The sequence below is a fragment of the Eptesicus fuscus genome, chromosome 14 (genome assembly GCF_027574615.1).
Source record: "Eptesicus fuscus isolate TK198812 chromosome 14, DD_ASM_mEF_20220401, whole genome shotgun sequence".
Classification (NCBI taxonomy): domain Eukaryota; kingdom Metazoa; phylum Chordata; class Mammalia; order Chiroptera; family Vespertilionidae; genus Eptesicus; species Eptesicus fuscus.
The window spans coordinates 12,208,067-12,222,079 of NC_072486.1; the positions used below are offsets into that span (position 1 = coordinate 12,208,067).

Genomic DNA, 14,013 nt, shown 5'->3' on the forward strand with positions numbered 1-14,013 from the left:
TAGGTTGGTGAGAGAGGCTAAAGGTGGTACAATTCTTGACACAAAAAGTGCAATTTTATGACTGGTTCTTTTGTTAATTCACTCTAAGTGTCTGTGTCTAGACGTAGCTAGAGTGTTGGAAATCAGTCTTTTTCTCCTGAAAGGGTTCAATGGACACGTAGGAACAAGTAATGATTTCCCTAGAACCTAGGCAGTCTAGTGATAGGTGGGTCTTTTAAGAATACCAGGCATCTGCTCCTTTGGCATTTCAGTAAATAAGCATTTATTTCTGCAAATTCTTTTCTTATGCCATGATGTCTGTATGCCTGTGGCAATGTGAGATTACTTAAGTAATATGGGCCAGGGGAACCACAAAATCAGCATGTGTGTGACTTACCAAACCTCTGCTGGGGTCCTTAAGGGCTTTGAGGAAGAAGGTAGGATGCAGCATCTCATAAAAATAAAATCCCGATGATTTATACAGTTTTGCCAAATAAGGCCCACAGGGCAAATACAAAAGGCCTTGAACTGCCTCCAGCTTCTCCCGAGACAGCCAGTTTGTCAAAATGCCTATCACATGGTCTTATGCACACCCTTCGCGCTACAGCTGACATTTACTCCAGAGCTTTTTAATAACCAAACAGCATTTTGCAAAAAGTTAATTAATGGCATTTTATTTGGGTATTATGTGACTTAGAATTATTTTCACATTCTTTTTTTATCCCTTCACCTTTTTCACCCAGCCCCTATTTTCACATTCTTAATTTTGTTTGACATTTTGAAAATAGTATGGCTAATTCTTTTGTGGGGATAAAAAAAATTTTTTAATGTGGCTAGCATGTATTCAATATTATTTTTTCCTTCTCCCAGGAATTGATGCAAACACCAATATATTTTTTGTTTGAGCTCAGAGAAATAAAGCATTCCGTTTGTTCGGAATCTTAATTACTATGGCCCCAAACTTACCTCATTAGAAGCTCCTTTTTAATGAGGGAAATTATTTTCAAAGTTAATGAATCTGTAAGCAGAAACATTGCTGTCTTCCAGAATAGTTACCCACATTCCTTACATACATATTTTAGTTAAACACTCTAATTAATATTAGTACTTAAAACATGTGGGATTGATTTCCATGGTAAAGCAAACTTTCCTTTGTTTTTAGACAGTATAAAAAGACCACAGTTTCCCTTCTTTGTAGACATCAGACATATAAACTTAATTCTAGATTTAGGACAAAATGGAAGTTATTTCATCAAAACGATTCATTTTATTGACTTTAACCACTTCAAGCTTCTTAACATCAAACATCTTCATGCAGATGAATTAATGATGTGCAATATTCACAGCAAAGAAAATTATGACAAATGTTCTGAAGTAAGCTCTTTAACTCTAACATGACTAGCACTAACTATATATTAGCCCAGAGTGATGGTTTTGTGAAGAGTAAGGAAGAGTTCATTTGTGCTTTGCTTTCTGTCAAATTTCAGCATCCCCATGACAGCAGATTCCTTACAACTCGGATTGTTTAACACAACAGCAAACAGCCTGGCTTCTTCGATTAGCATGTAAGGACAGAGCCTGATGCTTAGCAAGCACAGGGTGCATTAATAATTTTCAGTGGACTCAGAAGTACACAGTTGTGATAAACAGTTGAAAAAATAAGATCTGGATACATTTCGGCTGGACATTTGAGCTGTCTTCAACTACAAACAAAACAATATGACATTGATACTTTCTACTTAGCAAATAAAAGTTTGTGGTAAATCTAACTAAAATATTTATCCCTACATGGTGGATTTGCAAGTTATTTTTATTTTCTTCCTTATGCTCTTAGATATTTTCCAAATTTGCTGAAATTAGTATAAATTACTTTCTACAATCAGAAAACAATCATTTAAAAATCTTTATATGGCCGAAACCGGTTTGGCTCAGTGGATAGAGCGTCAGCCTGCAGCCTGAAAGGTCCCAGGTTCGATTCCAGTCAAGGGCATGTACCTTGGTTGTGGGCACATCCGGTGTGCAGGAGGCAGCTGATCGATGTTTCTAACTCTCTATCTCTCTCCCTTGCTCTCTGTAAAAAATCAATAAAATATATATTTTTTTAAATCTTTATATGGACAAACTTTCGTGATTAAATAAATCTAATTATACAGTTGCTGTATTTTAAATGGTTTCTTTAAAGTTGGCATATTACTGGGGCAATAACCCACAGACTAACTGGTGCTTTACTAAAAATATAATGTATATACTAATAAAAATATGATCCGTTTCTTGAGAAATGCTTTTAGACTGGAACTCTGAATATGAACCGGTGGAAGAGCCTCCTCCACCTACACCATGAAACCAGGCTAGCATCTCTGTGTCCATGTATCCACCGCTGTGGCCTTCACAGAGGGGAAACAAGAGACATGAAGAGGCAATGGGAGGTTTCTCCAAAATCAAAATATAAAAGTATATTAAATACTCCATAAACAATGTGAATCCAAAGCCGAAAAAGAATAACTGCAGTAAAATAAACATTTGTCTCATTTCAATGCCTCATTTTGTTCCTGCTGCTTGAACACATTGCTGTATTCACTCTATATATTAATATTTTATAGTTGTCTTCCAATAGTCCAGGGACAGAGAAACCAGATTGCTTTCAGAAACTTAATGCAAATTATTTATTCAATTATTATGTGCATGAAAACACACACTTTGGTTATAGCTTTAACAATTCTACAGATTAAAGTCTGGATTTAAGTTCATTTGGGGTTCAACTCTATTGCTCATAACAATAATAAATAATTTTAATTCTCATTTCTAATGATATCGTAGAGGAAACCTTAAAGGGGAAAAGAAAAGAAGTTTCCATTTTGAAGAATTAAAAGTTTGGGGTCCAAAACACATCATGAAGATGAGCACACCTGCAGTCAACAAAAACTTGCCCTTGAGACCTGGGAGGCCCATGAGAGAAGAAAGCACTGGGACAATGACCACCCTGCCTCTGAGAAGGGAAGAAATATAAAGGAAAGCATCTAATCTGCCACAAAGGTTTGGGACAACAACAGCCAAAAATGTGACCAAGACTGAGTGATTTGCTCCAAAGACCCATGCATTCACCATCTGTCAGTGAGTTGCTTTAGGCTATGTCCTGCCAGCCCCCAGAAATCCAGAATCCTGATCAAAAACACCCAAGGTAGATACCTGAAAACCCACGACACTGCATGGGCAGTTATGTACAGCTGCTCCAGAAACTTTACACAGGATTGCATCTTTTCAAGAGAAGTTTCTAAGAAAGTTAAGTTCCTTAGAAGGAAGAAGGCAAAGACCCGGGGAAATAAATACCTGTAAGTTGAGAACTATAGAAGGTCAGGTGTAAACATGACTACAGGTATAAAGTAATGAGATGGCTCCTCCTAAGCCCCATATGGGCCATATCATTACCCTATAGCCACAAAGATGACACATGTGGTGACAGATTGGGAATTTAAGCTTATGACATTGTCCAACATTTGACCTAACATAAAAGGTCTCATTTGAGTTTTCTACAAATACAAAGGATACCCAGTTCTCAAATTCAGAAGGTTATCCTCCTCAACTTTAAATTTCTTTTCTGGATCTCAATTCATAAATAATTTCAGTTATTATAGTCATTCTTTTTATTAAATAATAAGTATTTCTTGAGTATACACTATGTACAGATGAGAGTGCAAGGTACTACAAGAGATTAAAAAACAAATAAGCTACCTATTTATTATGTTCTAGTAGAAAGTACATGTAAAAACTTTTTTTTTTGGATAAAGTAGTACATGACACTTTAGGTAAGACCTGAAGGAGTAAGGTGGCATGCTATAACACCTCATCAGTAAGACCTCAGAATGCCGCTGGTTTATTTTTTACCATGGTTCTTATCACCACCTAACATTATGTATTTAGGGTCTGTACCCTTTACTAGAATTTCAGTTCCATAAATCCCACAATTTTTGTCCTTTGCTTAGAATTGTGTCTCATGCGTAGTAAGCCCTCAAGATTTGACAGAATGAATGAAATGATGTGAGAGGCACTAATAGATTCCTATGAAGGGTCAACAAAAAGAGAATGTTTCTTCATCTGGGAATCCAGGGATGTTTCATGAGTTGGACTTTGAAGGTTGGCTCTACTGTGAGCATGTAGAGACCAGTGAGAGGAGAGAGGATACTTTCAGGCAAAGAGAGGGGATATAAGCAAAGGTATTAAAGCCATGTGAGCCAAAAACATATGGGGTTCAGTTTGGCAAAGCAAAGAGCATGCAAAGAGGAGAGGCAAGAAGGAGAGAAGGATGAGCTAGAAGCAGAGAGTGCACTCAGGGCCAGGCAAAGGATTGGGGGTGTTATTCACCAGGAAAAGGAAAACCAATGGTGTTTATGCTAAGGCCCTAAGATATTATACAGAGGTAGAATTTGGCAACTCATCACATGTTGGGAGTGGGGCAGTGATGGGGGAGAGAAGAGTCAATGTTAAGTTTGTGAGTCTGAGTGCCCATTACAAATCACTCCTTTCAAGTGCAACACTATTTACCTCAGGTATAATTAGGCAATTAAGACCACTGGGGCTTGTATTTTTATACGCTTTTACATGCTATTGTTCTGATGGATGAGAACATTTTGCACCGCTTACATTTTAGGACACTGGCATTCAAGAAAATAGGTGATGAAGAACTGAAACCAAAAATAAGAAGAAGAAATCTGGAGCTTGTCCCTAAAGACAACGATATAAAGTGGTGGCGTGTAATCTGCAAACAACCCTGTAGTGAAGGCAACCATGAACGAAGAGTCCCTACACGCTTTTAATGGGTTACCCTTGGCAGCAATTTTTTTCTTGTCAGTACAGCTAGTATCTTGAACGTTATTTTTAAATTTAAAGAATATTGTCATGCAAAGGTGAAATAATTTTTGTCTAAATAAAAGGGGCATTGCAAATACTGAAGAAGCCTCTAATAATTGGGGGAGGGAGGGAAGAAATGTGGGTGGGACGGAGGAAGCCATATCAGTATTCCATGTAAAAATCATGGACACAGCTGCACTGAAGTAAAAATTAAATAAAAGGGTAACCTGGAAAAAGATTATGATGAAACTTCAATAACTTAACAGAATAACATAATTAACAAATAAATGAATAACAAATCACTTATAAACATGATTTTATACACCCATTTGTTCCATTGCACCAAACGCTAGTGAATCTGTGATGATTTTTTTTAAAGAGAGATTTTTCAAAAGGCAACTACTAGTTATAAAATACCTTTTTTGCCTGGTGTATCTCTTTTCTCCTCATTTAATGTTTCAAGTATTTCATTTGCAGAAAAAAATCTGGTCACTCTTAAACTAACAATTGATGAACACAGACCACAACACTAATGCAATTATTTGACTTTAGTCATAAGAATATGAAGTCCTTAATCAGATATAAATTATGTATTCAACTCCATAGGGTGCAAACCGGAAACGGCATTATTTTTCATCCATCCTGCTCTGGCTGGGCCATGTTGGATCTCCTTTCCCTGCTGGGTAGAGATCCCTTAATGATACTGTGGACAAACTCTATAACTTCTTTAGTCACTTCTTGATATTTGAAAACTCCATCAAGTCCAGTTAAAGACGCAACCTTGGATCTGAGGCACAGTGTCCCCTCCCGGTCGCAGGCCGGGCTGGTTGCTGGAAGCACCTGCAGAGGAAAAGGAGCATCTCTCTGCCCTCTCTTCCTCCCCTTCCTCACCTCAGAGGTAGGTGGTGAGAGAGAATGTGGTAGAGCTCTGGAAAATAACCTCCTATCTTCTCCAGGGTGTTGGGATGGGCAAAGGAGAATGTGGGGGTGGGAATCAAAAGCAGCCCTTTCGTCCTCTCTATATAATATTGCTGCTTCTGCACGTGAGTTCTTGGGAAGCACAGCAGTGACCTTCACACTGGCCTAAGAGACCTGGATGCTCCCTGATCTCTTCCCACCACCCCCATCTCATCTGTACTCCCCATGCCCATTTACTGCCAAAGAGGGGCTCAGGCCTGCCACCTTCTCAGCATCCACCTGATCCACAGAAAATGCAGACCCCTCTTGCCATGCCTAGGGCAGAACTGCAGGCTGCCCCTCCACAGCCATACTACTGCTCCTATGTGTCTCCAACTCTCTTTGCCCTGCTTAGGGGAGCAGGGGCCCATCAGGAAGACTACTTACTGCAATGTACATAGTATTTAGTACCTTTGCACCTCCAGGTTTGAGCAGCAGAGAAAGTATCGTGAAACATCCTGCTACACAATAAATACTAGTAAATAGCCAGATTCACTCCTGGGACCCAGAGGATGATACCACCCACCATTGCGGTGGGACCCCCTCCCCGCAACTCTTCTGTTTCCCATGATACCTTTCAATCCCCAGGCTGGCCTCAGCCCTCACCCTGGGACACAGGCACCCACTCCACTCATGCCCATTTTTCTCTGGGGTCCTCTACAACAGGCATCACCCTCTATCGGCTCACCCTCCACATTGGAGGCCCACCTCTACTCTGCCTCCCCCAGACACGTTAGCTTTTTGGCCTGGAGTTGGGCACCAGTTCTTTGCTTCTCTTAACCACACGGAGCATGTTTCCTCCTCCTATGGAAGCCCCTCCCTGGTGAAGGGACATCTGGGCATAGGTAAGGGGCATTCACAGCAAGGTAACATGCTCTCCAAAGAAATCTCCTCATAAACCCAAATCCCATCCTTTTAATAGCCTCCAAGCAGGTGAGAGAATTGAGAACTAGGAGAACCACTTCCTTCAAAAAGTCTGCAAATAGCCCTGGCTGGGTAGCTCGGTTGGTTAGAGAATCGTCCTGATACGCCAGGGTTGCAGGTTTGATCCCCAGTCAGGGCACATACAAAAATCAACTAATGAATGCATAAATAGGTGGAACAACAAATTGACATCTCTCTCTCTCTCTTTCTCTCTCTCTCTCTCTCTCTCTCTCTCTCTCTCTCTCTCTCTCTCTCTCCCGCACTCTTTCAACTCAATAATTTTTTTAAAAGTCTGCAAGTGGTGATCTTGCCTTAGGAATTTCACATCTATTGTATTTTGGAGTGTTAGTTAAAACTTCACTTTTGACACCCTTTGCAACAAAGATAAATCTCTCCTTTTAACGAATATTTATAGCTTCTAGAAATGACAATTTCTCTGAATCATTACACATCTAGGTTCATTTTGGGGAGGGGCAGTTTGGAGTTCTGGGGTTAAATTCTCCCAGGGGGTTTGTGATCCCATGAAGTTCAAGAACTACTGCAAAGAAGACATTTTATTTCTAGAATTATTTTAAATTAATATCTAATTCATTTTATAAATGAACTAGAGGCCCGGTGCACGAAATTCGTGCACTGGGGAGGGTGTCCCTCAGCCCAGCTTGCACCCTCTCTAATATGGGACCCCTCGGGGGATGTCCAACTGCAGGTTTAGGCCCGATTCCACAGGGATCAGGCCTAAACCTGCAGTTGGACATCCCTCTCACAATCCGGGACCTCTGGCTCCTAACCGCTCACCTACCTGCCTGATTGCCCCCTAACTGCTCCCTTGCTGGCCTGATTGCCCCCTAACTGCTCCTCTGCGGGCCTGATTGCCCCCAAATACCCTCCCCTGCTGGCCTGATCACCCCCAAGGCTTTTATTAGTATAGATAGTCTGATTGGCCATAGTTCTTAAGAACATAATGCCAAAATAATCAGAATCACTCAAGTGGTTTAATCTGCCCCTCCTCCAAATACTGGCTTTCTGCAGCAGCATAAAATAGAAGTGAGCTGGTGATTATGCTCCTCTCCTCAATGTGCCTCCCCAGGCTCATTCCCCAAAATATTCTCTCTTCCAACACTTTCCTTCTCCAAGGACATTCCACCCAGATTGGTACTGACCTAAAACTCGGGCAGCCTGAAAAGATGAGTGGACTGTCAGGGCTTTGTGGGAAAAACTGGGGATGGCACATTATACATCAATGATTTTCATGGAAGGCAACTTCCATGTGATCTCAGACCCACATTTCATACATCATACGATGACAGTGACCTTGAGAAATACAAAAAGGGGGGAAAATATACTGACTCAGAGACCAATTTCTCAGTGAGAAAAATGAAAGGTCAGTGTTCACCTAAGTGTGACCAACAAAATGAAATGGGCAAGAAAGGTGAGCGCTTGGCCTCCGCTTGTGTGTGTGTGTGTGTGTGTGTGTGTGTGTGTGTGTGTGTGTGTACTTTTTTCCCTAGAGCTCTTCCTGCAGACATTATGTGACACTTCTCCTCTGGATCTTATCAAACTACATGTTATTCCTGTCACATTTCTGCACCTTTTTTCACTCCAATTCCTTCACCTGTAAGGCCCCTTTTCTGTCTAAATCTTTCAAAACCCAGTTCAAATGTGGATGCAGCTGCATGTAATAGAAAACCTAAATAACATTGTTTTAACATTGCCTCTGGTACGAGCCCTGACCAGAGATCAAACCCAAAACCTAGGTAAGTGCCCTGAGGGGAATCAAACCTGCAACCTCTTGGTGTACCGGACAACACTCCAAACTACCAAGTTACCCAGCCAGGGCTAACCAAGTAAAACTTTTCTCTCACATAGAAATGTCTAGGAGGAAGCAGTTCTGGGCTGGTATGGAAACTCCACAGTCATCAAGGATCCAGATTCCTGCCATCTTTCCACTCCTCTGTCCTAAGCACATGGCTCCCACCAGGCCATCACGGCCCCTGCCAGGCAGCAAATACAAAGGAACAGGCAAAGGGGTGCTCTTTTCCCAAGGGCCCCTTACAGATCATCACCAACATCTTTCGTGTCATTGGCCATCCCAATCGGCGAGTGAAGCTGGGAAATGTAGTTTCTCCACTGGACACGGCGCCCCAGCCACTATTACAAGGGCAAGAAAAAGCAGGGACATTGGATGGACCACTAGAAAACAGATGGTCTGCCCAGCTTCTATGAGCTCACTTCCTTGTTATATGAAATATATAACATTTTATTTTTTTCTTTCACTAGGCCAAGGTCAACACAATTGACATTTGTGGGGTAATTCTTTGTTGTGGGTAGGCAGCCTTGTGCCCAGAGGGTATGTAACAGCACCCATCGCCTCTACCCACTAGATGGCAGTGGCGCCACCCCCAAATGTGACAACTAAAAATGTCTCCGGACTTTGCCACATGGTTCCTGGGGTGCAAAATCATTCCTGATTAGGAACCACTGCACTAGACTGTCCTTTGTATTCCCTCCCCAGCTTAATAAAAATAGGGACTGGTTATTGTTATAACTGTGTCTGTTTTAACATTTAATGCTGTCTTACCCATTTCTGTTTTGCTCATTTTTATACATGAGAACTGAGCTCAGAAAGAGCTCTCTGAAGCCCTAGCCAGTTTGGCTCAGTGGGTAGAGTGTCTGCCTGCGAACTGAAGGGTCCCAGGTTCGGTTCCTGTTAAGGGCACATGCCCGGGTTGTGGGCTTGATCCCCAGTAGGAGGTGTGTAGGAAGCAGCTAATCAATGGTTCTCTCTCATCATTGATGTTTCTATCTTTCTCTCTGAAATCAATAAAAGTATATTATTTTTAAAAAAGAAAGAACTCTCTGAAGAAACGAACCTAACAAGTAGGCTCCGCTGAGATCTGTCTGACTTCAAAGTCTGTGCTCTTCTCCTCCATCCGCTGCCCTGTCCTCCACCACACAGCCACCTCCCATCCAGCCCTCAAACATGTGAAGCATTCGGGAAACATTTGTTGAATTGAGCTTTAAAAAGAAAACATGATGCCCTAGAGCGCAGGAATAAATCCTCACTGTTTTATGACCCTGAGTACAGATTTTATAAAGAGGAAAAGAAGAGAGGGAGGGGAGGAGGAAGGAAAGAAAAAGACCGTAGATGCCTGGACAGCTTTCATAAAGTGTTTATCTTAAGAGCAGGTAAAGGGGTGCCTACTTTATCAGTAATAAATAACTATCTATCAGTAATGACTATAAAGGGTAAAAACGACACAGAATAAACACTGGACCATTTTTATCTTAGACTCTAAAGGAGCAATAGTGATCCCCCCTCCCCCGCCTATGACCAAAGTGCTATTGTTGATGATGAAATTCAGCTATCAGTTTCTGCTTCGATGGAGAACTGAACAGGTCAAGAGAGCCACTGAAATATGTGGTCATTGGCAAGTGGAGGCATCAGTAGATAAATTTTTGCAAGGGGAGGTCTCATCTTTCAATCTCTGGGTTATTTCCAGTCTCTTACAGATCTCATTCGTGAATTAGGACAAAGCAGTAAAGGAATTAAAACAAATCAGAATAAAATTCACTGACATGAACCATAGGAATATTCGAGTATCTCAGCCTTTCCCTCCTCTCCCCCAGACGGAAGTCTGTTATCCACTGTTCTGTGGGAAATATAATCACTTTGCTTCTTAGAGTCAGGCTTAAATCAGGAAAATACTGTGTGACAAATGTTTGTTCCTCTTTATTATATCCAATGTTTATTTTAAATTACTATTTATTAAGTGACCCTGAGTTCCAGAGAGGCGTATTAGGTATTGCACATTTTTTCATTGTTGGTAGAAGTTTTAAAAATCAGAGAGATTTCACTTGCCTTTCTTATGTAGTTTTTTTTTTTTTGTTTTTTTTTACTGTGGGAAAATAGACATAACATAAAATTTACCCTTTTAACCATCTTTAATGTACAATTTAGTGGCATTAAGTGCATTTCACTTCCCTTTCAACATAATCTATTTTCTAATTATACTCAGACTATTAATACCTACATAATACCATACCCAAAGCTTTAGCATTATTTTGCCTACCAAAAAAAATTCCTATGACAACAATAAGATTGATGCTTTGTAAATTGAATTTATTGGGGTGACCCTAGTTTGCAAAACCATACAGGTTTCAAGTGTCAACTCAATAAAACATCACCTGCGCACTGCATGGTGCGCCCACCGCCCAAAACAAAGTCTTTCCTCCCTTTGCCCACTCCTCCTACCCCCCCCCACCCCTCTTTCCCTCTGGCTATCACCACTCCTTTGTCTGTCTACATGCTATATACATAAGTTTTTTGCTTAATCCCTTCACCTTTTTTCATCCAGTCTCCCAACCCCTCTCCCCTCTGACAGCTGTCAGTCTGTTCCATGTATCCGTGCCTCAGTTTCTATTTTGTTCGTCGATTTAGTTTGTTCACTAGATTCCACATATGAGTGACATCATATGGTATTTGTCTTTCTCTGACTGACTTGTTTCACTTAGCATAATACCCTCCAGGTCCAAGGTTGATGCTTTTTGGAGATGCCCTGATTCTGACAGAGTAATATGTTAGGTAGGGGTATCACATTTTCCACCAGAATGTTACATTTTCCCTGTATTCCCTTTAAGCTTATTTTGAATGGAGTAATTGTTGCTCATCTTTTTATCTCCTGAACTATGTTATCATCTCAGCTGGGGCCAGAGCCAATGGTTCTCTGTAAATATCTGAAATTGTCAGGCGTGAGGAGGTATTTATTTCATAACAGTAATGAAAATGAAGAGTTTGGATAGTTTAATTTTCCTGAGAAAAAAAAGAATAGTCAAAAATCATTCATGAACTATTTTATAGCACTTTGAACTTCAGTGCTTTATCAAATTCTTCCTAATGGCCTATTTTTTTTCATGTATCATGAAGTTTTCCTTTCATAATATAACACTTGTGTAATACATTTATTCCTATGTGTAGCTTAGGAAATGGGAAGTATTGCCCATTATTCTCCTAAATATAGAAACTAACATATAAAAGGAGTCAAATAGGAAAATCACAATTAGAATCAGGAGTGAAATTAAATTATAATGAGATTACTGTTGAATTGATACTCTTTGTAGAGGTAGAGAAATACTGTTTAATCCCGAAGAAAAATTATCTCAAAATTTATTTTACTTCTTGCAAGATTTCCCAGCATTAGTATATTGTGGTTAATAAAACATAAAAATATTGTGTATCTTTCTTAAAATATGCAACAATACTAATTAGCTATAGTAATGTAGCTCTATAATTTTCAAACCACTTATAAAATAGCATGTAGCTTTTCCCTTATAATTTAAAACACTGAAATGTAACCAATATTGCAAAATTGCTTTTTACCACTAGAGGGCAGAAAATGCTCCACATTTGTACTTAACCAATTTTAAATCCTTTGACCATTCTTTGATCAAAACAATAACCACCACCACAAAAAGTCTCTGAGATCCTCTGGTTATATTCTATACAATATACTGTACACTTAAGACTCAGTTAACCACTCAAAAATGTTAAACTAACATGCAACCGCCTAAATTCAACAGTTTACAGAAGGCAAAAGTACACATCATTTTTGCAGCCTGAGTCTAGCTCTGAAGTAAGGGTTATTACCATCAAGGAATCAGTACATCCTCAGGAAAGGCAGAGTACTCAAACAGAACAAAACCCACTGTGACTGAGAACCAGTAATATTGTTTCTATGTTAAAGTATCTGCAGTGAAATGCAAAGGTTGTTTTTATTATAAAACTAAAATAGTCACTGAAGTTACAAAGCAATAGATTAAAATATTAACATCTGACTCTGTAATTTCCATGTGTATCTTCTTTTACCACAAAACAGCTGTAGATCTAATTGCGGCAAAGATGTTTTTAGTTTCCTCTTAATATATCTTTTTTACCTAATTAACGTGTGTTCCCCTACCAATTAAACCATTCGCCTTTCAGTAGCTAAAGCATTACTTTGTTTGATTAGAAACCACAACCTCTTCAGTTTTCACTCTCATTTATTAAAACACATCATGGTAAATTAAGCCATTTGGATTTCAGTCTGGATAGGTGACATTTTAACAACTGCCCTTCAACCTTCTCTCTCTCTGTCAATCTTGGCCATGTCCTACATCATAGGACAGCAAGAGGGCAAAGATGGCAGCCTGCGAGAGGAATGGAGGAGGCATGGAGCCAGGGGTTATACATCACTGAAGTCAGCGACTTCTCTGATGCATGAGCCTTTCACTTGCCAATCAAACCTTTACCAGGGTTATGTATGACCTTGCCCAAGACAATAAATCCTTTCTGAAGTCTTGGTTCTTAGCCTAAACAAACCCGCCTTCCCCACTTTTCACTCTAATACTAATAAACACAGCACAGTGGGACTGAAAAGCTGGGGGACTGGACAAAGTACCAGTGTCACTTCTTTTGGACTAATGAAGCAATGCACTTTTAAAATCAGGGCTAGCCATAGAAGAGAAAGGGTTCTGTATCATATTCCTACTAGAGGCCCAATGCACGAATTCGTGCATGGGTGAGGTCCCTCTGGGTGGCCTGCAGGGATTGGGCCAAAACCCGAAGTCCAACGCCACCGGCCACTCCTGCTCATCCTGGCCCCACTGTGCCTGACACGGCTCGCGCCCAATCAGTCCTGATCAGGAGAGGCTCCCGCTGCCACAGCAGCACTCACCAGGCTCAAAACTGGCTCTCCAACATCCCCCGAGGGGTCCTGGATTGTGAGAGGGCGCAGGCCAGGCTGAGGGACCCCACCAGTGCACTGTCAGGCCAGGGAGGGACCGCGGGAGACTCCAGGGCGTATCTGGCCTATCTCGCTCAGTCCAGATAGGCCGGACCCCAGCAGCAAGCTAACCTACCGGTCGGAGCATCTTCCCCCTGGTAGTCAGTGCACATCATAGGGAGTGGTTGAGCAGCCTTAGCATACCATTAGCATATTACGCTTTGATTGGTTGAATGGACGACCAGACGACCGGACAGTTAGCATGTTAGGCTTTTATTATATAGGATTGGTGGAGTTGGCAAGTTTGAAAGAAACTGATAACAATTACAGCTGCCCTGTAATAGACCTAAGGTGAGCCAGGGAAAGGTGTTTGAGCAAAGACTAGATGGTTACACATCAGGAATATCACTGATGACCTTTTTGCATGGACTGTGAAGCTGGACTCATTGACTTCACAAACCTTACTATTCTGCAAGATTAATTTTATGTTGAAAAGAAATCCATGCACAAAGTTTAAAAAGTCAAAAGAACTCTATGGGGCTTATAATTA

General features: G+C 40.7%; 1 protein-coding gene and 1 long non-coding RNA gene across 2 annotated transcripts in view; one reads left to right on the plus strand and one right to left on the minus strand.

The window, feature by feature from the left end:
• Nucleotides 1-14,013, minus strand: part of LOC129151417 (uncharacterized) — a 53,879-nt gene that overhangs the window by 3,368 nt on the left and 36,498 nt on the right. The gene's annotated exons all lie outside the window — the stretch shown is intronic.
• NPVF (neuropeptide VF precursor) lies at nt 1,217-3,161 on the plus strand. Its single transcript, XM_054726159.1, is given in 5 exon segments — nt 1,217-1,289; nt 1,292-1,353; nt 1,934-1,941; nt 2,797-3,045; nt 3,047-3,161. Coding segments are annotated over 5 exon segments (507 nt in total).